This window comes from Protobothrops mucrosquamatus, unplaced genomic scaffold, assembly GCF_001527695.2.
Source record: "Protobothrops mucrosquamatus isolate PMUCROS unplaced genomic scaffold, P.Mucros_1.0 scaffold1590, whole genome shotgun sequence".
In the NCBI taxonomy this organism is placed as follows: Eukaryota; Metazoa; Chordata; class Lepidosauria; order Squamata; family Viperidae; genus Protobothrops; species Protobothrops mucrosquamatus.
The window spans coordinates 498,831-524,633 of record NW_015387753.1 but is presented as its reverse complement, the minus strand read 5'-3'; the positions used below and the strand labels follow the sequence as shown (position 1 = coordinate 524,633).

At 37.4% G+C, this 25,803-nt stretch overlaps 1 protein-coding gene across 1 annotated transcript in view; it reads left to right on the top strand.

Annotated features, from left to right (window-relative positions):
• Nucleotides 1–1,699: 1,699 nt before the first annotated feature.
• Nucleotides 1,700–25,803, top strand: part of PRR5L (proline rich 5 like) — a 52,966-nt gene continuing 28,862 nt past the window's right edge. The window contains exons 1-4 of the mRNA XM_029285382.1: nucleotides 1,700–1,735; nucleotides 16,153–16,322; nucleotides 18,757–18,837; nucleotides 22,466–22,514. Coding sequence (XP_029141215.1) covers nucleotides 1,700–1,735; nucleotides 16,153–16,322; nucleotides 18,757–18,837; nucleotides 22,466–22,514 — 336 coding nt within the window. The remainder of the gene's footprint in view (nucleotides 1,736–16,152; nucleotides 16,323–18,756; nucleotides 18,838–22,465; nucleotides 22,515–25,803) is intronic.

The following is a 25,803-nucleotide window of genomic DNA, read 5'->3' as shown; positions in this document are numbered from 1 at the left end:
TTCCTGATTTTTAAAGTAAAAAAAATAAATTATAAGAATGTGCTAAAAGGAACAAAATAAAAACAATCTATAAATCACTATGGTTCCAACAGTAATTAAGTAGAGCTAAACTGGGAACTGAGCTTTATCTTAACAGTTGTTTTAGAATAATGATTTGAATGATAGCAACTTGGCCCCTGCCTAAAAATATATAAAGAAAGCCAGCCAAAATACTAGGGATGATATTTACAAGGATTTTACCTGCTGGCATCCCATAAGTCTTTCACAACCCTTCAGAAAGTTTTGGACTAAACTTCCATAGTTCTTGATATAAATATCAGACATATTTCCAGTTGCTGGTAGGATCTTCATAAATGATATAAATGAGGGAATAGAAGGAGAACTGTTAAATTTGAGGACACCAAGCTGGCAGAAGATAGGCACAAGATCCAGAAGGATCTCAACAGACTTGAACACTTAAAAACCAAATATACAGATAGAGAATAGATGAAACCTGACTGAGGTGAAACCTGCTAGCAGAATCCTGGAGTCCTAGTGGACAGTCACTTAAATGAGGTACTACAATTGCCAAAAACCAATGCAATCCTAGGCTGCATTAAGGATAGACAGATAGAATCAAGATCATGTGAAGTGTTAATACCACCTTATAATGTGTTGGTGAGACCACACTTGGAATACTGCATCCAGTTTTGGTCACCAAAATATAATAAAAGATGTTGAGACTCTGGAAAGCAACAAAGATGATTATGGGGCTAGAAGCTAATATAGGAAGAATGGTTGCAGGAATTGGGTATGTCTGGTTTAATGAAAAGAAGGACTAGGGGTGACATGATAGCAGTGTTCCAATATTTGAGGGGCTGCCAGAAAGAAGAGAGGGTCAATCAATTTCCAAAGCACCAGAAGGCAAGACAAGAAGCAATGGGTGGAAACTAATCAAGAAGAGGAGCAAACTAGAACCAAGGAGAAATTTCCTGACAAAACAAATAACCAGTGGAACGGTTTGCCTTTAGAAGTTGTGGGTGGTTCAGCATTGGAAGTTTTTAAGAAGAGATTGGACCGTCATTTGTTTGAAATGGTATAGATAGTCTCCTGCTTGAGCAGAGGGTTGGATTAAATGACCTCGAAAGTCCCTTCCAGTTCTGCTATTCTGTTATTTTACACAGCCTTCCTCTCTATGAACTTGCTAGTTGAATGTCCTGGTTAGCAGCAGTAGAGACCAGATTTCCTCAGTTAGTCTTGAGTGTACCTTTTATACACATGAACAGGTGAAACTCCTTCCTGTACAAAGATATGATAGAAAAAACTTTACCTGTTGCCTGGTTGCCTCTCCTGTGGGAGGGAAGAAAACCATTTTCTTTCAAACAATGATTGTTGAGTTTGTCTTTTGCCCTTTCGAATGCAGCTTTCTTTTCTGTTGATACAATTTATTCCTTGAATATCATAAGCCTATCCAGGGTCACAGGATGCTGAGTTTATGGGTGCCTCTTGTAGCATTCTCCTTGTTTGGAAGTCCAGCCAATTGAAATGTTCTTCTCCTTGTGGCTGCTAGCAGACCTCCTGCTTCTGGTGGGTTACTGAACTGGGAGGAGTTGTGGAAAAGAGGAACTTCCTCCTTTTGCCTCTTCCCTCCTGCAAATGAATGTCTTGCCACAATTGGATCAGATTACTCAAGGGTCCAAGGTTTGCTTCTCAGTATACCATGAAAGAAGTGAGCGGCATTCCCATTCCTTTAAAGGTGAGTGTTGAGAATATCTTGACTTGGGGCATTTTTGTGCGAATGACTTTTTTTTTTTTTTTTAAATCAATCTTTAAAAAAAGTTTCTAGCTAATATGCCAGTGGTGGCGAACCTATGGCACGGGTGCCAGAGGCGGCACTCAGAGCCCTCTCTGTGGGCATGCGCGCCATTGCCCCGTCCTAGGCCTTCAGCTGGGTTTTATAAAACCTTTTCGCTTTAGGCCTCTGCCGCCGTGTACAAAAAAAAGGTTCAATCAATCAGTCAATTTCAACTTCTCGTGGGAAAAAAAAAGATCTTGCAAAGTTGGAATTGATTGAACTTTTTAGTCCCACCCAGTCTGCTGTTACCACTGCAGCCACGCCCACCCAATGGGGCACACCCACCCAATGAGCCATACCCACCTAATGGGCCACACCCACCCGGCACCCGACGATGCATAAGTGGATTTTGGGTTGCAGTTTGGGCACTCGGTCTCTGAAAGGTTCGCCATCACTGTAGTATGCAGATGAAAGAACTTTTTTACGTTCAACTTGTCTTTAAAAAATATTAGGTTATTTTAGCAGCAGTAAATGTTTTTAAAATAAAAAAAAGAGTTATGGGTTTGAATTTTCCCTTTGAAGTGGAGGTTGCAATCTTGTTATCCACTTATCCAGAATGAGGCACATTGAACTCAGTGGGATATCTACATAAAGAAGTACATAGGAATATATGTTTTACAGGATAAGGGATACCATAAATACAATATGGATTAATAACTAAGAGCTATTAAGAGGTAATGTATTTAGCTTTGAATATGATAATTATTTAGGCAATTATTGTAAGTACAGTCTTCAGGTCAGCCTTTCCCAAATGGATGCCTTCTAAATGCATTGCAATTACTGAAGTTAATTAATAAATTATATTGAAGTTATATTGGACTCCCCAAAAAGGGTAGAGATCAGATTTTTTTTTATGCTGGAGGTGTAAATAATTGAAGACTTATTGACCACATTATATGATCATGTGATCTTTTAATAACTTTTTCGAATTGTGTATTCTCCTGGTGATCGTGAGTTTTTATCTATTTTATACTATGGATTTACCCAGGAGTCACATCTTCAAGGATATTATTGAAATGTATATTTGTAGATTTATGGCAAAATCTTTCAATGTTAATGTGAATGTAATGATGAATTATATATCAAAGCTTTGGAATTTGACTTTTTATAAGGAATTGTAATTGCATCACCTATCGTATTAAGAAAAAGCAATATTTTCTAACAATCAAAGGATGCAGCAATATGTCCCATTGTGTTGGAGACTTTTGGTATCTCACAATAATATCTTATTTTGCTTATATTATAGTATTCACTTCATTGGTAAACCAGTGATTTTTATACTGATGAGTATAAAATACGATTTTTTTTCTTTTCAATTTGTATCTTCAGTTTGTATTTTTAATTTTCTTGTAAAATTAAATATTGTTGGTTAAGAAAAGTAAAGATACTAAACATTTAAAAAAAAAGCAGCTGCTAAAGTGGTCACTCAGTATTCCCACATCAATTGCTTTGTCTGGAGTAGCCAAAAGCTACATAAATTTCTTTTTTTAACCACTTTAGCAGCTGCTTTTTTTTAATTAGTTGCAGTTATCCAAGTTACGTTTAAAGGCATGAGCAATGAGGGATGATGGTAGCTCAACACACATAGAAAACAGCAAATTGGAGGAAACAACTTTGGGAAGCATTTTCTGTTGGTTACCGTTGCTTACTATTGTGTTTAAAGAGTTAGGATTAGAAGCCTACAATTTACTCTATCACTGAACCCTGTTTAGTTAAATAAATAACATTTAAAATATTAAAGATTTTAAGAAAATGTTAAGAAAAGAAACAGCATGCTAAGAAGGAAGACAATTCAAGACATGTTTTGAGGAAAACCTTGCTGAAAAATTAGATAGACCTATATTACTGGTTGCTTCCTCTAAAGCAGGGATGTTAGTCTGGCGGCCCGCGGTCCGGATGCATCACGTGCAGGGCACGCCCACCCCAGCTCCACAAAGGCAAAAAAACATCATGATACATCACGATATGTCATATGATGTGATTGAGTTTGACCCCTGTACTGTAAAGTATGTCTACAGTATGTCATATTGTTATTTGGCAAGGTTTATTTGTACTATGCAGTAAGACAAGGTTTAGCTGTGGTTATTAATCTAAAATTGCATGGAATCGCTCAATGCTAAATAATGAGTGAACCATGATGTATAAGCAGTGGCTAAGGCAAATCAAAATTAATTTTGTGTGTTATGTAAACCCAACCCATATCTTGGATAAAATATCAGAATAACAGAGTTGGAAGGTACCTTGGAGGTTTTCTAGGCCAACCCCTGCTCAGGCAGGAAACCCTATACTCTTTCAGACAAATGATTGTCCAATCTCTTCTTAAAAACTTCTAGTGTTGGAGCACCCACAACTTCTGGAGGCAGGTTGTTCCACTGATTAATTGTTCTAACTTTCAGGAAATTTCTCCTTAGTTCTAAGTTGCTTCTCTCCTTGATTAGTTTCCCTCCATTGCATCTTGTCCTGCCTTCAGGTGCTTTGGAGAATAGCTTGACTCCCTCTTCTTTGCGTCAACCCCTGAGATATTGGAACACTGCTATCATGTCACTCCTAGTCCTTCTCTTCATTAAAGTAGACATACCCAGTTCCAGCTACCGTTCTTTATATGTTTTAACCTCCAGTCCCCTGATCATCTTTGTTGCTCTTCTCTGCACTCTTTCTAGAGTCTCTACATCTTTTTTACATCATGGTGACCAAAACTGGATACAGTATTGCAGGTGTGACCTTACCAAGGCATTATAAAGTGGTATTAACACTTTACGGGAACTTGATTCTATCCCTCTGTTAATGCAGCCTAAGACTGTGTTGGCTTTTTTGACAGTGCAAGCCAGCTTCTTGTCCCAGTTGGAGGTGGTTAATAGTACTCCACCTCCTTCCTGTGCACATTTTGTTCCCTCCCTCTCTATCCTGTTTAGTTTTATTTTAATTCATTTTAAAATTTAAGATTCTTACTTATTATTTTAATGTTTTATAGTGCATTTTATTCAATGTCTTGTAAGCTGCTTGGACTTGCCTTTCATGAGAGGGGTGGTATACAAGTTTGATGGATGGATGGATGGATGAATGAATGAATGAATGAATTTGTAAGCCACTCTTGGTTATCAAGAAGTCAAGTGGCCTCAATATTGGATTAAATAAAGTATGCTGGGTGGAGATATGGTTTGTATTTTTACTTGCTGAGTCCAGAAATTCTTTTTTTGCCCTTGTCATTTATGTACTGCCCATACCCAGTGAAGACAGAATGCAATGCTGAACCTGGATCCAATTTTAAAGGATGTTTGGCATTTGGTAGACTAAGTGACTTATAAGGGCAGCACAGCATTAATTATATAATATACTGTTGCATTTTTATCATGGAAGATGGAGAGAATCTTCTTTGTAGCATATTCTGTCTCACAAGACAAAGGTTAATGCAAATGGTTTGGCTGCATCAAAATCTATTGTTTCATAAAATAAGTTCCAAAATGATTTAAGGTATGTGTCTTTATATAAATGTACTTCAGGTGGTGTCATATATTATGAATCCTTTAATAAGAAACAAGGCAACATTTTATGGACTTCCCAGTTGAGTAGGGTCAGGTCTGGTTGATATTTGGAAAAAGCAAAGCTGCAAATTAGATTGACGAGAAATTAATAGATGAAGGCAACACAAACCATTTCTATAGCATTATAAAGAAAGTGTTGATTTGACACAGATCAGTTTTCAGATATCCTGTATAGGTATAAAATTCAGGGGGTGAGTTTATATCTTTAAAAAAATATATAGAGATGATGAAACACATTCCAAAAATATATCATTCTGTTTCTCAAGTAGTGGTCATCTACCAAGTAAGTTAAATCATTTTTGAATTCTACGTAAATTATAGTACAGTCATTTTGAGTCTTTTCCAGAATTCAGTGGGTGAGTATAATGCTTAATACAGATATCTCTTTGCTCTTTTGCTTTCCTTTTTTGTAACTAGAGAATTTGACCAGAAATATGCTTGTGCGGGAGGAGAAAATAAAAACAGAGCTTGGCAATATGCAGATTATTCTTGGAACAGATGGAAATGACTTCATGTACATAGTGATGTATAGAAGTGTAATGGTATGTGGGAATGACCTTGAGAGACAAGGAGAAAATATGCTGCCTAGGAAACGATCAGACAAGAAGGAAGAGCCCCCACTTCTTAATGGCTGGAGAAGAGAAATTTAGGAAGGACCTGCACTAAGTGATCAGACTGTTAAAAGTGGTGGCAGGATTCTTTCAGATTTGCAAGATTCTGTTAAGGTAGCCTTATAATAAAGTAGAATTAGCTCACTTGGTCCTTGTCAGGCTTACCTGGGACGGCTGATGAGCAATGACTGACAATAAATATTTAAATCTTCTTATATGCTCCATGAACTCACATGAGAAGTACCGTACATATTTTTAAAAAACTTACATGTTTCTTAACTGGAAATTATTGTCTGTACCTGTAAACAAGAATTTTGATAATCATATATTCAGTAAAAGAAGGACTAGATTTGAAAAGGAAGCAGGTTGTAGCTAAATGGATAGAAAGGCTAAATGGATAGAAAGAATCTGTCTCTTACAACCTACAGTGTTGAGTAATTCTTTTTAGTATTTTTTTTTAAATGACTTCTAATATCTTTCAAACCTTTTTGAATATTATTTGGCAGAAGGACAATCCATAGGCAGAAGAAAAGTGAAATAATCACCCAGCTGGTTAAAAATCAAGAACAGGCGGCCAGACAATTAAAAGAAAAGTGCTTAAAAATGAGAAGAGGATTTACAGTATATACTCAGCCTCTCATAAGTAAATTACATCGACATAATAGGGAATAATTCCTTAGCATTTGCAGCCTGAATTAATGAAATCTTGATAAAAATAATAAGGTCCATGCGTATCATTAAAATATTTAGGGCCATCATTTTTCTACAACTATTTGTAAGCCAATACTTCTAATGCCTTTATTTGCAAAGTTGTTCTAGCATTTTTAGTCAGTAGCAGAGGAATCCCTACGCAGTGTTGCAATGTATTCCCACTCCTTTCCTAAATGTGTTGTAACTTGCATGCATGGATGAAAGGGGCGGAGCTTGCAGTGTGATGTTGCAACTCTTCTACCTTTCTGAGGAAAGCTTGAGGTCCTATGGACACCGCAGTCGTATTACAAAACCATCCTTTTACTAAAGGATTTGATGTATGGGATTTTTAAAAGTTAAAAATACTTAATGGACGGAAGTGTTTCATTGCCTTTTTTTAAAGATGGTTTTTTGAACTTCCCAGCCTTATTTACAGCCCTGGGTTTTCCTGGATGTGTCTCATCGAAGGAGTGACTGACCAGGCCTGACTGCAAGTTTTGGGGTCCAGAAAAGATAAAGTAAGTGCTGTGAACTTTTGAAATAGCAAATACTTGGCTTTATTAAATATGTTAAAAGTGTATATATTTGACCAACATTTGAAACATGACTGTGCTTTCCACTAAGAATGGCCCAGAACCTTTAAATTGGTAGTGAGACATATGACTTTCCTCTTCGTTATACCAAATTGTATTGCAATATTCCAAGCATGTTCCACTAGTATATTTTGGGATGATACTGGCAAACAAATTTGCTGTGTGAGGGAAACTAATATTTCTTTGGTTGCTATGAAGCCTTTATCTCTGTATCTCTGTTGATAATATAGGTTGTAACTGCGGACTCTCAGCTGGGATCCCAGCTAATGATCAGATCTAACAAGGGCAGTTTCTTTGTGCCTTAATCCAGATTACATCTGAGATTAACTAGCACAGTGACACTGTTCTAAATTTGAAATGTAGGTAATCAATCCTTGGTAATTTCTTAAGAGAAGGAGAATTTCTTATCAGGATTAGATAGGAAATGATGTGTCCAAAAAAATTGCTTTTCTTTCTCAGCATCTGGTTTAGCCTTGGGAAATTCCTTGTGTCTGCAGCAAATGTTGTAAAGCTCTGTGAAATTTGATTTAGTTCTGCCTCTAATCTTCAATTTAGTTTTCATTTTATAATTCTACCCCTTTGGCTTTCTTACCTTGGAGATAACTGCACTGTTAGGCAGCATGTTCTACACACATGTGGTTAGCTGTTAACTAGTTAACATATACTTAGTATATATTTTATTTGATCTTTGTAAATTCTAGAAGATAGAGTCTTATCTTTATGGTCAGTCTGCTTATCATTGTTTGCTGAATAAACTAGTTGTTGTTTTATTGTTGTAAATGACAGTGTAAAGAAGACATTATCTAAGGCAGTGATGGCGAACCTTTTAGAGACCGAGTGCCCAAAAACTGGCCCCACCCCTGCCCCACCCCCACCCCATCCCCCACCCTGCCTGCCCTCAGGGCCACTCACCGCCTCCAGGGCCTGCCGCAGATTGCCCAGGCAGCCCAGCAGCGCCATGGGGGCCACGCCCTCTGCCCGCACCCCGCAGCATCAACTGTGCAGGATGGGGCGTGAGGACAGAGTCTTGTCTACGCTGCCTGGCTGCCATGTCCTTGGCTATGCTGCTCTGTGTGGGTCACGCTCGGGGGTGACTCTCCTCCAGGGGAGCTGCTGGTGAGGGGGTCACGGGGGGAGGCGAGGCTGGGGTAATGGCACGTGTGACCACAGAGAGGGCTCCGAGTGCCACCTCTGGCACGCGTGCCATAGGTTCGCCACCACTGCTCTAAGGAGAAGGAGAAGGAAGTGTATTTTCTAGTTTTGGACAAATTATTCAAAAGCTTGTAATAAAACCAGCTGTTTGGTTTCAGTAAAAATGTCCATTTTTAGTGGTTGGTTTATACCTATTCCAAATATAAGGGGATGAGCTATCTAAAAAATAGCAATGAAAGTTATGTTATTTAACAGTTGTTTTTCTAATTTGCTGATGATCAGATGTAAATGATATGTTTTTCTTCTGAAGCTTTTTTATGTAATATGGTGCCATTAGGCCTAAGGCTAATGAAAATGTTTTCTCATTTTTTAAATCAGAAAGAAAGAAATGAAATAGAAATTATTTTCATGCCTTTTAATAAATAATTTATTCCCATGCCTTTTAATTAAAAAAATGCCAAGAAACACAAACACTTAGAACATCAAAACAATTATCTTATTTGTAACCTTTAGGCACAATATGAATATTAAAATTTAGTAACTTTGATGATTTGTGACAAACATAATCACTTGTTGTGGATTAATTATTATTACCAAAATGCATATATTATTTACTGTTCCCTATTTCTTTGTAAAAAATAAAGAAATATTTAATATCATGCAAAATATTAAATACTATTATTTTCACGAGAAGGATCTACAACGGCAAAAGTGCCTAAGATCTGCAAAAGTCATAATGTGGTCTTGATTAGTACTATGTGCATATCAGTGAAAAAGATAAACCTTCCTGTAACAGGATCTGTATTAATGAAAAACATCAAAACCACTACCACTTATCCCACCCCAAATCAAAGCCTTCCACCCAGGAAACCATGTTATTTATAATTCTAGCATTCAGAGTAAGAAATAAGAATTTCATCATCCATCCAGTTCTTCTGAACTTAGTTGAACCTTCTAGTTGTATTTCCTTACATTCAGGATAACACCGGTTTGTGAGTGATTTGGAGTTTCCTTGTTTTGAACATCAATACTTTTGGTTTGTACTAGAGATGGGGAACTTCTGATCTGAAGACTGAGCTTGATCTTCCAGACTTTCTACAATATGAAATCCTTTCTTGGCAGTTGCTATTTCAATAAATAAATAAATAGTGCATAGTCTTTCCTCACTCACATTTCTCTACGAAAAGAAACAGGCAATCAAAGCCTGAGAGGGAGGGAGTATGAATGTGAAGTATGTTTAGGTAAGAAGCTGACAAGATGGACGGTGACTTTGCCCTTCTCTAGTATTAAATCCACCTTCATCTCTTTCTCTTCTTCTTTGTCTTTGTCTTTTACCATTTTACACAATTATATAAAATACAAATTGAAAACCACAAGTAATGTACATGTTTCACTGGGCTTTTATAACATCTGTCTTGGTTGATCTTCAAAAGGCAGAGAAAATGGGAGTGTGTTGCCCTAAGCTGTGAGTACTGGCAGGAGAAGACATATGTGCCTGACATACGGGCCTCTAAAAGATACAATAATAGATATAAAAAGAGCTTTTTGAAACTCTTTTCTTTGATATCTAGTTGAACTGTGAATAAATGAAGTTATAAGATGCATGGCTAGCAAATTATGAGAATTTTTTTTATATACAAAAACATTCCTTCAACTTCATTCTTTTGGGGTGCCTGAATGGAGAAAACAGATTTCAGCTGAACCCTGGTAAGATGGAGTGTCTGAGGGTGGGCCCTTCTGTACCCAGGAGTTTATTATCTTTGGTCTTGGATGGGGTTGCGGGGTTTTTCTTGGATTCCAGGCTTCTGCTCAAATAGTAGATGGGAGCCCTGGCTAGAAGGGCCTTTGCTCAATTTTGTGTTGTGTGCCAGTTATGCCCTTTCCTGGACAGGGAGACTCTTCATTCGATCACTCATGCCTTGGAAGCTTCAGCTGGTGCAAAGTGTGGCTGTGCGAGCTATATTGGGTGTCCAAAGAAGGGCACATGCAATACTTCTGCTCCACAACAGCATTGGGTGTCGGTTTGCTTTTGGTCCAATTCAAGATGTGGCTTATAAAACCCTACATGGCAAAGAGTCAGGCTACCTAAGGAACTAGCTTCGTCCCATCACATCAGCCCATCGCACCTGACCTGTCAGTTAAAGAATTTCGACTGGCTGGGTTTAGGAAGAGAACCTCCTCTGCTCTTGTCCCCACACTATGGAATATTCTCCCTCAGAAGTGAAGCAGGCCCCCACTCTCCTGGCCTTTTGAAAAGGGGTTGAACCATGGCTCTGCAGCCTTGGGTAGGGAGCCCGAAGAAGCACACAGTTGTGAAGTTGGTCAGTGACATGAAAACTTTCCTTTTGCCTTTGTCAACAAATTTTTAACAGAGTTAATTATTCTTGCCTCCTTAACAAAGTTTAAAATTTTAACTCTAACATTTTAATTGTTTATATAATGTTTTATATTTCAATATTTTATTCAATGCTTTATTATACATCACCCAGAAGCCCTCTTTGAGGGACATGGGAGGGTTTAGCAGTGTGAAATATAAACAAACAAACTTGAAGGTAATCTGTGTTCAAGTGTGGGAGAAAAGAAAGCTTGGGGGAATTTTGTCTGCATTTGTACTTCAGCTCTGCAACTATTTAAAAGATTCTCTCTCTCTCTCTCTCTCTCTCTCTCTCTCTCTCTCTCTCTCTCTCTCTCTCTTTTCTTTTCTTTTCTTTTCTTTTCTTTCCCTCTGCTTCCAGTTGGTTTCCAATGTCCTCCCAAAAGTGGTTTTTTATTTTATTTTCTGCACTTGATGTTTAGACTTTGTCCATACCCTCAGGAAATATTTAACGGTCAAATCTTCTTTGTACACAATATCGTACCATTTTCACATGTGACACATTCTTGCATTGTTGGTGTACACCTAAGCATGTTTATTACCAAAGCTGACTGAGTTGTGAAAGACTGTCTTAAATATTCTGAAGTTGAATGCTCTAAAGTTTGAGACTAGTCAATTCCTGAAAAAAAAAACTTGCCTAGAAATACATACTGGTATAGAATTGACAGCAGAGAAAATGTATATTAAGTAGGGTCCTTGTCTTATGACCCCAATTGAGCCTGGAATTTTGATCATAAGTCACTGCAATTCTAAGTGGGGTCATCGTGTGACTGCGTTCAATTTTATGACAGTTAAGTGATTCATATGGTCGTACGTCCTAATCCAATTTATCAAATGAGCTTTTTTTCCAGAAAATGGCAAAAAAAGGTCACAAATTGCAATCACATGATCGTAGTATACTGCAACTAGTCGTAAATGTGAGCTGGTTGCCAAACACTCAAAATGCAATTATGTAACCATGGGACTGATGAGACAGTCATAATTTCAGGAATGGCTTGTAAGTAATTTTTTTTTTTGTTCATCTTAACTTGGAACAGTGGTTAAACGAGCGGCCGTAACCTGCACAAATAAAAGAAACAACCAAGCACAGGCAACCCTCAACTTACAACAGTTCATTTAGTGACCATTCAAAGTTACAACAGCACTGACAAAAGTGACTTATGACCATTTTTCACACGACCGTTGCAACATTCCCATGGTCACCTGATCAAAATTTCAGATGTTTAGCAGCTAATTCATATTTATGATGGTTGTTGTGTCCTGCGGTCATGTGATCACCTTTTGCCACCTTCCGGCAAGCAAAGTCAACGGGGAAGCCATGTTCATTTAACAACCATGTTACTAATTTAACAATTGCAGTGATTCACTTAACAAAAGTGGCAAGAAAGGTTGTAAAATGGGACAAAAATTCATTTAACAAGTGTCTCGTTTAGCAACAGAAATTTTGGGCTCACTTGTAGTTATAAGCCGAGGACTACCTGTAAGTAAAAATTCATATGTTACAACTCATATAGATAAGTTTAGAAAGAATGTACTTAAGGATCTTTATCTTTTGGGGTTTGTTTTTACATATAGTAAAATATAACTTTATAACATATAAATAAGCTTAAGTTTTTCTTTCTGCAGTGATTAGTTGTAGGGGAAAAAAACTAGCAGGGGGAGTTTTTTCCTGAACTGGTGTGCAAAGGGGGAGAATCTGATTACAATTGTGCTTGAAGAAGCAAGGCGTAATTGTGTACCGCTGTGCCAACGACCAATTGAGTTTTATTTTGCTATTTAATTAAAAGAAGCACTTAACATTTTTATACAGTGGTGAGATTCATTGTTGAGCAAGGTTGTGTTACACATATAGATGCAACCAGAATTGTCTGTTTTTGTATTTTTTTTCTATTTTGGATGGAGACTGAATGTAGGGATTTTATTTTTAAATCTAAGTTAAGTTATTATTGCAAATGGATTATGAATTAATTTTTCTAAATTGTGGGAAACTGTGTGGGAAGGAGATCTGGGGAGGATATAAAATAGATTTGAGAGCTGAATGCCTACCCCTGAATTAACCCAAGACAGTGATGCCTAGTTTGCCTTTAGAATAGATATTGTTGAGTTCATTTCAAACGTCAGCTGTAATTTAACAAGTCTATAGGAACACTTATACCTTTTTCTTTGTCAATGACTTACTTTTAAAGACTTATAGTACTAAATGTGCTGGATAGAATTGGCTATCTGAGGCAGGACATTTTCTACCCAGTGAGAGTAGAATTTATTGAAGAGAACTTAAACAGATCTAGAGCCAAAACTTTATTAGATTTGCCTCTTCATTTTAAGAATCTTTGATGTGTTTTTAGAGAAGAAAAATCTATCCAAGGTAGTTTTAAAAAAATAATTTATCTAGTATAAATCCTTCAGGTTTTCTGAGGGACCATCTCTTGCTGCTCATATCCACACAACCCACTGGAGCGGGGAGACAGGAATGTTGTGTCTCCCATCCCCTAAGGAGGTACATCTAGTAGGACCTACTAATAAGGGCCTTCTCCATAGTGCAGTGGTTCTCAACCTTTTTAATGCCGTGACCCCAACTGGTCGTAAGTCGAGGACTAAACTGGCTGTAAGTCGAGGACTAAACCGGCCGTAAGTCGAGGACTACCCAACCGGTTGTAAGTCGAGGACTTTCCCTGCCCGGGAGCGCCGCGCATGCGTGGCTCCGCCCCTGCGCCAGCCGAGGCGTAGCTGGCAAGCAGCAGAGACGGAGCAGGCCGACCACCAGCTGGCCCAGCTCAAGGGAGGTAAGGCACCTGCCGGAAAAGGGAAAAAAATGGCGGACAAAAAAATGGCGGACAGCCTTGCTTGGCGACCCCCGTGAAATGGTCGATCGACCCCAAATGGGGTCCCGACCCACAGGTTGAGAACCACTGCCATAGTGGCTCCCTCCCTCTGAAACAGTATTGCTCCAGAAATTAGACTGGTCCCCACATTGACACTCTTTCATAAGGCACTGAAGATGTGGTTTTGTCAGTGGGCCTGGGGAGCCCACAGTGAGATGGAGCCATTAAAATGGTTGATTTGAGTGTGTGTTGTCGCCGAGGGGGGTGGGTTTTTTTATTTTATTTTTATTTTATTATTTTTACTTTTCATTTTTACTTTCTCTACATTGTGTTTTTATTATCTGTAAGCCGTCTACTTGCTGTGAGCGAGTAGGCAGCTATATAAAATATCTAAATAAAATAAATAAAATAAATTTTATTTTAACTTGCACATATTTTAATCTTGTATTTTATATTTTAAGTTTTATATCATATAGTATACCTTATTTTAATCATAATGCTTCTGACATGAATAAACAAACATTTACAGTCTTTGGGTTAGATCCAAGCTTAGTTATATTTGGAAGAAGAAATGGATTTTGTGTTGATCATGATCCACTAAAGTCTCTTTCATTTGCACTTACTCTCATCCTGATTCTGGAATATAAATTTCAAGTTTGTCAAGATGAAGATTCTATAGAAATGTAAAATATTCCAATTGTTCTCATTATTATTATGCTTGATTATTATGGCTTTGAAGTAATAATCAGTATTATCCATATATTGCAAGGTGAAGTTAGTGGATAAAAACTGTGGTCGAAACAAGCTTCTTATAAGCTTAAGATGTGACTCAGAAATTTCAGCCCATGATTTTTACTATACTGTTTCATGACAGCACAGGTAATTTTGGTGCGGCCTTCTAAGTCCCTGTCTACCACTGATGATTAAAAAAAATGTACAGACCTAAAATTCCCATTGTCTAGCTTTGACCCTAGAACTACATTTAAAGTCAAAATAAAACCAGTTTGGGTGACCCAAATCCCCTTTGGCATGGTGACAATCCTAAAGTGGGAGTGGCATGTATCTAAACTGTAAAGGAAATTTCCACTGGTAATGATCCAAAAGCCTGGTATAGTATTACCAATCTCAGCCTTGCTCATTGGTATGTAGTGATTTCACAAGGAATAGATTGCAACATTGCTTTACAGTAAAACTCTGAGCCTTTGACAGTTTTCTGCATTAGATCCAGAGGGGCCGTAATGAAATCCTACTTTTCTCAATGCTTCTTTAAATAATGTGTGATGCTTTCTAACAGGCCAGGTTCTGTTGTTAGTGTGTAGGTGGTAGAGTGTTCCTGCTGTACTTGGGTTAGGCATGTTGCAATGTAAAAAATCCTTAAGAGGTCTAAATAAAGAGGTTCAGTCTAAATAAAACCTTTTGAACAAAATAAATGACATAGCTTGTTGTTTTAGATAGATAGATAGATAGATAGATAGATAGATAGATAGATAGATAGATAGATAGATAGATAGATAGATAGATAGATAGATAGATAGATAGATAGATAGATAGATAGAATCACATTCCTCTTCCTTATTCTTTTCTTTTTATGTGTCCCGATTTCTAGACATTTATTACAAACATAAGTTTCCAAGTCAGGCTTTTTTTCTGTTTTTTTCCAAAGGATTCTAAATACTGGCATATTAACATCTCTTAGATTAGATTAGATTAGATTAGATAACCTTTATTGTCATTTTTTCCTGTGGGCACAACGGCACATATTAAAAATGAAATTTAGTTGCTTGCTCTCAAAGTGTACACATACATAACACACATTTAAACATCCTATATACAACATATGTATAGACCTAGATCCTTACATATAAGTAACATATAAATATTAATCACTGTCCATCTTGAATACATAACGGAAGGAGAAAATTTTAGAATTCACAAGGTTAATACTATATGGAACAAAGCTGTGACTGAATCTGGATGTTCTGCTTCGGATACCACGGAGCCTTCTCTCAAAAGGTAACCAGGAAAACAGGTCATGAAGAGGATGTGTTGTGTCCCAGACAATCTTTAGGACCCTGATCAAGCAACGCCTTATGTGCTATGTCCTGGATGGAAGGGAGGGAACTGCCAATGATCTTTTCAGCCATCCTCACCACTCTCTGCACCATCTTTCTGTCTGAAGCAGTGATGCTTCTAAACCTGACTGTGATGCTGTATGACAGGATGCTCTCGATCTTAAGGATGAAGTTAAAATGAAAGAGGTGTTTTTTTTTATTGCAATGAGTTAAACCATCTCAGAATAGTGGTAATCGGGAGAATAGGGAGTTTATTTTGGTACAACAGAAGCCAGGTATTACGACCAATGTGTCACATACAGTAGTTTATATAACACGTTCAAGCCTCAATTCTTCTTTTTTGTTTCCACTTTGGACAGGTTGAATTCGGATTCCTGAGGAAACAGAAGTATCTTCCCTGCCAGTTAACCCTCAATATCCTCATGCAAATCCTTTTCCTCACCCTCTTCCGTCTAAACTGAGGACGTGGATTCCATCCCAGCTCGAGCTTTTGCTTTCCAATTTCAGAAGAAGATGGGCTCATTCCGAAAGCCCCGGCCACGTTTCATGAGCTCCCCGGTGCTGAGCGATTTGCCACGATTCCTGGCAGCTCGGCAATCTCTGCAGTTCAGATCTAACTCTGCCTGGAACAGGTGAGAAACATCCTATCAGTGTATATCTGATGTCTTGAGACTTGGATTTAGAGGGGGAAAAGTTGCTTCAGAGTGTGCAGGGACTCTCACATGGCATCTATCAATAGTTCCTTAAAGCAGTGAGGTGTCTTTCAGGGATGGTGTGGTTGTCCTTTGTAGCTGCAGCAGATCCTGGGAAAAGATGCATTTAGGATAAGGAATTGTCCACAGGGATTATGTGTGCACTCAATAAAACATTTTCCCTTTGTACCCAAAGCACTGGAGAGCCCTATTATGCCTTATAATACTTTTCTTCCAGCATTACTGGATTTCTCCATGTATTTGAATTCACAAACTATCTGTGCAATTGTGTGGATATCTCATTAATTGTACGTATCTTGTGGGAGTAGAACATTTTTCTGCTTTGGTGTGCAAAGGAAAATAGTTTGGATTAAATCTGGTTTAAACTTTTCTCAAATGCCTCAAGCGAATGAGTGAGTAAACTTGAGTAATTTGTCTGTTTTTGTGAGATACAATGTTGTGAGAATTTAATAATATCCTGGCAGGGATTTTTTCACACTAGAGAGATTTCTGTGTTAGGTGTGTCTAGGTGATTTTAAAGTGTGGTTACAAAAAATGTCTTGGAGTATTTATTTCAAGATGATTTGATGACTACAGTTAATTCTACTTTTATTGCTTGGTTAACCTGTCATGTTATAGTTTAAAGTTCTGCTAAGAAGAAAAAGTTCTGAACATAGTTTGTTGATTCAGATGTAGTGGTTATGAAAGTAGTGGTTTAGAGAGAAAAAAGTGAGCTCCCTCAAGGGCATTTGTCATAGTATCAAATAGTGATTCTATGCTGTACAAGTAGTCCTCTACTTACGACCTCAATTGGGTCCAGAATCTTAGTCATTAAATGAAATGGTCATTAAGCAAGATGACATTTCACTCAATAACCCCAAACTTAACTCTCCCAGTTGTAGTTGTTAAGCATATGTGCAAGTTGTTAAGTAGCATGCTGGGGAGAGGGCCTGGGCCTCCCACTACACTGGGAGACCCAGGCCCTCTCTCTGTCCTACCATGCCCAGGTCCATTTACTTTTTGCATTCTGCAGCTACTGATTATTGAGGCCACTTGCACCATCCTACAAACGGGCCCCATTCTTGTGATGGTTCAGAAGGCTCCTTCTACAAATTGCACAGTTTGGAGAAGGGGCCTTCCAAATGACCATGAGAACAATGGCATTTGCTGGCATTTTTTTTGCCAGATTTGAGATCTGTTCCTCCAGTGCATGCGTGGATTTTCCCTCCCCCTATAGAGGGAAGGGGAAAGCCCTTGGTGCACTGGGGGAACAAACCTCAAATTCTCCATCCCCTTTGCTTATCGTTCCCTGCTGGCTTTCCCATTGACTTTCTGGGGAAGCCAACAGAGAAGATTGCAAATTATAATCACATGACGGCAGGACAGTTGACATATGTTTGTAAATGCGAACAGATTACCAAAAGCCTGAAATGCAATAACGTGGCTGCAGGGAGGGGGATTGCCAACCCACTGTAAATGCAGTTATTAAATTATCCTAAGTTGAGGACTACCTCTATGTGAATTATCATGAAATCAGTAACTAGAAACACAGCCTATTTAAATGCCTGCAGTTAATGGTGCAGAGAGCATTTACAAATTGCTGCAGACAGCAGTGATTGATTCTGCTTTCATCTCCTCCTCAAATCCACATGGTCCTACCTGAGGACTGTGATTGGCTTGAAAGTGGATAGTTTGTACAAGTATATTTATATATAACTGTATTAGTGAAAGAACTTATTTTCTTGAATTCTGTTATCTTAGTAAACATTTTTTTCATGTTTCATGGGGGGGGGGACCCTGGATTAATTCAGAGACTGTTCCATAGTGATTTAGCCGTGCAGTCCTACAGAGACAAGTTTTTGCATCTTGTGAAACATACACAACACTCTGTCTGTCTCTTCTTTTTTTTCTTTTATAAGAAAGTATTCTTTTGCGGTATGCAGTGAAGCACACTGTGTTTAATCTCTGGCCTTCGTGTATGCCTGGAGAAGTTAGAATACACAACAGCCAAAACTTCCCGAGTGATTTTTGTTTCCAAAGGAGATGATGCAAAAGTCAAGGCAGTGCTCTGAATAAGAGCTGCACAAGGGCAGAAAGAAACAGTGGTGTACTTAATTTTGGCTAGCACCTGCCTATATTAGTCTCTTGATATCTGTACAATTATATTTCTCTCCACAGCCATGGGCAAAGGAGCCTAATGATCCCATGGGAGGGTGGGGGTGGAATGCAGAAGTCATTTAAGAGCAATTAATCTTCTCCTCTACTCACCAGATATATTTACACAGTTCTTGACTGCAGTTTCATTGCTTTGTGTAAATCAGGCTATGACATTCATTATTTATGACTCCCCTAACCTTCTCCTTCTGTTTGGCAGTGTTCAAACAGCAGTGATCAATGTGTTCAAAGGGGGAAGCTTGCAAAACAATGAACTCTACATCCTCAATGAAAATGTCAGGTACGTGGCTTTAACTGAACTGGATTCTACAGCCTTCCCAAGTTGGGGCAAATGTAATGGTGAGAGCTTTGTGCCTTGGCAGTAGCTGGTGCCTTGGATTCCTAATATGCTTCTTTTATTGGCATAGTAAAGGAGACTGAACCATGGACTCTTTTTATGATGCTAGAGCAGTGCAGAAACTCATAAGAAGAATGGAAAAAAAAGGTCATATATCAATGATTTCACATGGGAAACAGGAAAATGAATTTAGGTCCTTCTTCCTCTTGTTACCAGATGATTTCTTGCAGTAGTAGTAGTAGTAGTAGTAATGGATGGTTGAAATCAGAATTTGGCCCGGCTCTTCCTCCAGCAAATTCTTTATATGCCACAATCATAGTTAAGAAGTGGCTATCAAAAAGGGTATCTTTTCAAACTTCCTTCTGCCATCATAATATGAAAGGAACTTCAAGACTGGGAAACTGTCACCTGTAAGAATGGCTTATTGGTGGTTGGCTGTGTTGTTGTTGATGTGGTAGATACATGTGCTTCATATTTTTAGTGTACAGAGCAATGATGCTATGTGGTGGAGCTAGAGATTTTTTTTCTCTTGAATTTTTGCAAAAGTTTGAGGGGTTTTCTTTCCCTATCATTGTTCTTCTGCAATAATATATATGTGGTCAGAAAGGAGTAAATTTGGACTTTCTGGAGCAAAGATTTAATTAAGGATGAGAAAGGTTCTTCTATTTGATCTCTGCTTTGCTGCTTTGTAAGTTGATATTCTAAAGAAGTGGCATCATAGAAACTGGCCTTGAATATTTCCTCCTCAGACAGGTTTCTGTCTCTATGCCCCTGCTTTTTCTTTTAAAAAAAGTTGTGAGGTGTTACAACTTTTGCAGTGATGCCTCTGCTTCGATGGTTGGTGTTTTTGGAAATGGGATGCAGTAGGCCTGCTCTTCGAAATCTGAATAGAATCATATTTAGGTACTCAATTTGTGTGTATGAAAGAGAAGATGTGAAAAAGAATGTGTGTCAGAGAGATCACTATGCAGTAGGTGTTAGAATATTGCTAGATTTCAATGTTCAGTTGGGAATATCTTTGTGAGTCCCAGAAGTTTGGATAATGATGAAAACAGGCATGCAATGATCATGCAATGAATTTATTTGAACAGTCTGGTCAGATATACGAGCATAAAAAAGATTAATGTCTTGATGGAGCCTGTTTGGTGTAGTGGTTAAGACGCCAGATTAGAAACCAGGAGACCATGAGTTCTTCAAACCTTAAGCACAAAGCCAGCTGGGTGACCTTGAGCAACTCATTCTCTCTCAGCCCTAGGAAAGAGGTAATGGCAAGCCACTTTTTGAAAACCTTGCCAAGAATACTGCAGGGACTTGTCCAAGTAGTCGTCAAGAGTCATCAATGACTTTAAGGCACCAAAAAAACAAAATACAAATACAAAGGCATGGCAATAGGTAAGAGTTTTCTCTAGGAAATGGACACAAATGTCAGTTTGATTATAGCTTCAAATTTGATAATCATATAGAATGATCTCCTTTTTCTTCCTTTTTCACTTCATGGCCTTTTATCCTTCAACTCCATGAATTTCTTTAAACATTGTCCATGCCTAAAATGTTTTGACAAAAGATTATCAGTATCCTCCATGCTTCTGATTGATATGTACTCAGTGAGTTAATTAAGAACAGAGCTCTGACATTTTCTCCAGTAGCACAGATTTATGTGACTGATTTGAAAACATCTGTTTAAAGCCTGCAGTTTTGGCCATACAATCTTGCTTTGAAAACAGGATGAACCCTTCATAAAGTTTTCTGCTTTTGTATCATCTCAGTAAGATATAGTTCTTCATGCTCTGACAAATGGCTTTGTAAGTTTTTTCTGAAATCAGATCACCCCACCCCACCCCCCTTTTCATGCTTATGGATAAAAATCTTACTGCTTTAATGCATACTTTAAATAAGAAGATTGGAAAGGAATGTAGCAATACATTCATTTTGTTCTTTGTAAAGGCAATATTTGTTCCTCCAGCTATGCAACTGCCTTCCATGTATATAAACAAATGCATATAACTAGCTTGCTTGTGTATAACCAGAAGAGGCATAAATTTCAATTGGATCAATCAGCTGTCAACAAAACCACCAATTACACCTATTTTAGCATAATTTCCAGAAGAATAAATGTATTGGTACATCACAGCAAATTTGTGTATTTCATTTTGAAGACAAATGAATTTTGTTATGTGGATTAAAGTTCACTTGATGCATTGACTAAATTGGGCTCCAGGTCACATAATCCTTCATTTAATAAAGCTTACTTTGGAAGGATGCCTGATTAGGTTTGTTCAATGGATGGGTTAATTGCTGGAGTGAGAAAATGAATAGCAAATGTATTGGGAGAATGCCTGGAAGGTTTTGATCATACATAATTTGGGAAGGAATTGGTGGTTTTATTTTACATTTCAGAGCATAAGCTCAGAAAGAAAATTTGTTAGTCCAACGAATGGGATAATTTAAAAAAGGAGGAAAGAAATAACATTGGTGAAGAATGGTTGCCCATAATTTGAGAAGCTCTATGGGGTGGAAATTGACAACAGGAATTCAGAATTCGTACAAATCTCATGTATTGAATTAATGTTGGTACTATAAATTACTGGGTGCAGCAAGAAGAAAAGTGATGTCAGAACAGACTCTCAGCTTCATGACACATTGTAATGGGGAGGTTGTGTCGTAGTAGTAATGTACACTACTGCAAAATAATTTTTTAAATTATTATTTTGAAATCATAGGTGGGGTTTATTTGAAAGTTCCATGGGTTTTGGTTCATCCTCAGCTTTAATTTCAGGTATTCAAAATTAGTTATACCTCAATTCTGCTTGAAAATATTCAGATTTAAAAAGCAATATTATAGTGATTTACTTATTGAAATTGGAATTGCATAATGTTTGTCATTGATCAGAAAATGACAAGGGTTTTCTGTACTTGAATATTGCTGAAAATATTTCTCTTCTAGCATGGTGACTGAACTTTGTCTTACAGAATTTTGCAAGGTTTGAAATGGTTTCCTCGTGATTATTAGGCATTAAATGTGTGTGGGATGGGACATCAAAGCATTACAAGTTAAGCTGTCTGGAAAGAGTAGAAACCTTGGTTTTGCTTTGCTTTCCGGCCCACTCAAAAATATCTAGGCCAAGTCAGGTCTTACCTTCTTTAGAAATTCAACTTGTTCTTGCTTGACGGGAATTAATGAAGACTAAGGTCTTTTGCTATAAACTTTGTCTCATACAAAGTTGTATTTCTAATCCAGACAGTTAACGTGCTACAAGGAATGCATTGTCAGAATGTGATTCTAAATGATTCATGCAAGTGGGATAAACCAGATTAAAAACAAATGAAGCCAGCTTTGGTTAAATCTAATGTTATACCAGCTACAGTAACAGTTTGGTGTTCCACCAACTTAGGACTCTTTGTCTGCTATCAGATGTATCATGGGTAAGCATGAAAGAAATACAATTACTCAATACATAAGAGCCTCAAAGTATCTTATTAGTCACCTATGTATTGTAGAGTTCAGTAAATATCTATTTTTATTACTATTTTCTGGAAGTGTTTTCATGATAAGTGATCCATTTCTTTCCAGGCAATTGTTGAAGAGTGAGCTTGGATCCTTCATCACAGACTATTTTCAGGTAACATTTAGTCCTTAAGTGGATAGATGAAAGAATGAAATTGGACTATCTTTTGGTTCAGTCTTTATGCTGGCTTTCTTTTTTCTTGTCCTTTTTAAGCAGCTGCAAGTTCTTAGATTTTGAGTAGAAAGCTGGAAAGTGTTTTGAACAACATAGCATGATAACAAAGGGTAAAACAACATTGGACAACCTTATTCGCAAAACTGCAAATTGATAAAGTCAGTATTTCTTTTTTAAAATTATAGGATTGTATTACATAAAAACACTCCATTTAAGTGGATAATACTATGAGGATGATTCTTTTTCTTTAGAAACTCTTGAACAATTGGAAAGTGGGTTTCAGAAAAAGGGTCATAACTAGGGAATTTTCTCTGTTTTTAGCCTCAAAATCCTTCATGGGTGTATGTGTTGCTTAAGTTACAATGTTCACAACTAACATTTCTCTTCTCCACATTCCCCTCATCATTCTCATTGCAAAACCTATAAGTGGAAAGGTACTTCAATGCCTTATGAACATTTTGGGATAAATAATATACCCAATATCATTTTAGATAATGTCTGGATAATTAATCCAAGATTACCAGGTTTCTCTAGAAGACTCTGGAGCACCCTTAAACATTATAAAATTAAAAAAGAATAAAGAGATTTGATAATAAGGCATCATGAAGAAGTTTCCACAATCAGTCTTTGAAGATATTCCACCTTTCCATAAATACCTAACTGATGGCTTAATACTTCCTAATCAGAAATACTTTATGTTGTCTCTTGTACCATAGGGTTAATGTATTTCTTCATATTGATTTAAGATCACTTCAGTGGTCACTGAGAAGAGACCATCCTTGAGAACAGCTTCTTTTGATGAGTTTTCCTCCCTAGGAATTCATGCTATGATGCTTAGCCTTCCCCACCTTTTCGGAAAAAGCTACCTAAGCAATGACATAACATATGCAGTGCAAATTCCCATTCTTGGCAATTAAATGTGGAATGCATGTTAGATAAGCTGTCAACCCACATAGTTCCAGCATGCTTTAAAATATGTTGTGGTTGTGGCTTTGAGACAGTGAGCAGAAATCTCATTTATTAAGCCTTTCAGGGAATGTAGCATTGCTTTTTGAAATCTGAATAGTCTGCAGAGCAACAATAATTCAAACACTGGAGGTGAGGAAATGCATGAGTCAGAGTGAAATTATTATGTACCTTTTAACTGATAAACAGCCCTTAAAGATGTTATATTTAACCACAGAAAAAGTTTGGGTCTTGTTATCTGTAAGAGTCCAAAAAAATGTGTGCACAAATTCATGGCTGTAGAAAACAGCTTCGTTAGTAAAAATGAAACTTCTGAAACCAAAATATGAATAGGATGTTTCTTTCGCCCACCTCTATATTGGGAACTTGTTAGATTTCCCAGAAGTAGCCATAAGGATTTCTAAAAAGGCAGACAAACTTATAATTTATTCTTTATCCTCAATTTCAGAGTACACTATTAAAATGCATTTCTTGTAACAGCAATAATCTATAAAATACTGGCTCAAAGGTTATATTTATATAGTTTGTACAATATATACATAAACAATTGGCACAAAGTTTTCACACACACATACACACACACACACACTGAATTTCACTGTATTTTATTCTTGTTTGAGGAATAGAAAAAACCCTATAAAATTCATAAACTTACCCAAGCCTAATTCTTGTTAAATATGAAATAAAAATAACTGCAGATTGTAATTCCAGGCAATATCTTGTAGCGTGCCATTTTGTAGTACAGATTTAAACCAGTCCTATTCAGGTCAGGTGAATGTCATGATAGCAAATTAATAAATGAATGTTTTAGTAGATTGATTAGTGAGAGACAACTTTAACTGGCAAGATTGTGGGTTACAAGCACTTGATTTTGGTGCTGATAATGGCATTTAAGGGGTAAGAAAAAACTTGTTGGTGTAATTTAGGCTCTGCTTACTTCTAGATTTTTTTTAAAAAAATAAGTCACCTAAAACAATAGTAGGATAGACATTGAACAATAAATCAACACTATTGAAAATCATGGTTTATGATGAATGGCATGCTGGTGAATTTCAACTTATTCACTCCTTCTACTAGCTTGAATTGTTAAATAAATCTGGAATGATTTATTGGCACATCAATTGGACTAGAGATGTTTGTCTGTTGGTCTCCATACAAGCCATAATTTGTAAATGAGAAAGGAATCCTGGCTTACAATTCTGGCTTGTAAGCAGTGAAATAAAGCCAACATTTCTGATGCAGAAATGTGCTGAAGGGATGGGATTTGTTTGACCTCTTGTATTAATTGGGAGGAATAAAACATAACTAATGAGCAAGGTATATCAGCAGCTCATTTACAGTGAAGATTCTCCAAAATTCTGGTTATCATTCTATGTGAAAATGGCTAATGTTTAGAAATATTATTAGTTCTTTTTTGAGCATAAAAAGAATGGAAATGGGTCAATAGAGCTAGGCTGAAGTTTGAGCTCATTCAGAACATCAACCCTAATATTTTCTTCTACACCCTTCTGGGAACAAAGAGTACAAAACCCAGATCTTACACAGATATAATAGGTCTAATGAAAAGATAATACAACCTCAGATAGCAGTAAATTGACTGAAATTGTGGAATATTAGGCAATGTGAAATGATGTAATAAGTAAACCATGGTATATGGCTATAAGTATAAGTATAAGTTTGAAGCTTTTGCAGATAAAGGAAAAAGAATGTACCATAAGTTTGGAGTTGCAGCCATCATAGTTTATTTAAAATTACTGGTTCATGGTTTGATTTTGGCTCATAATAACCAAATATAAGATAGATAAGATAAGACAACCTTTATTGTCATTTTACTGTGGGCACAATGGCACACATCAAAAATGAAATTTAGTTGCCCGCTCTCAAAGTGAAACACATACATGACACACACCTAAAATATACTATGTACAACATATGTATAGACCCACACCCCTACATATACAAAGCAAATAAATATTAAATATTGTCCATCTTGAATATATAATGGACCCATACCAGTCGGGCTTCAGGCCGGGACACAGCACGGAAACGGCATTGGTCACGTTGGTGAATGATCTCTGGAGGGCCCGGGACAGGGGTTATTCCTCTGTCCTTGTACTTTTGGACCTCTCAGCGGCTTTTGATACCGTGGACCACGGTATCATGCTGCGGCGTCTCGGTGAGTTAGGAGTGGGAGGCACTGTTATGCAGTGGTTCTCCTCCTTCCTCACCGACCGTACGCAGTCTGTATTGGCAGGGGGACAGA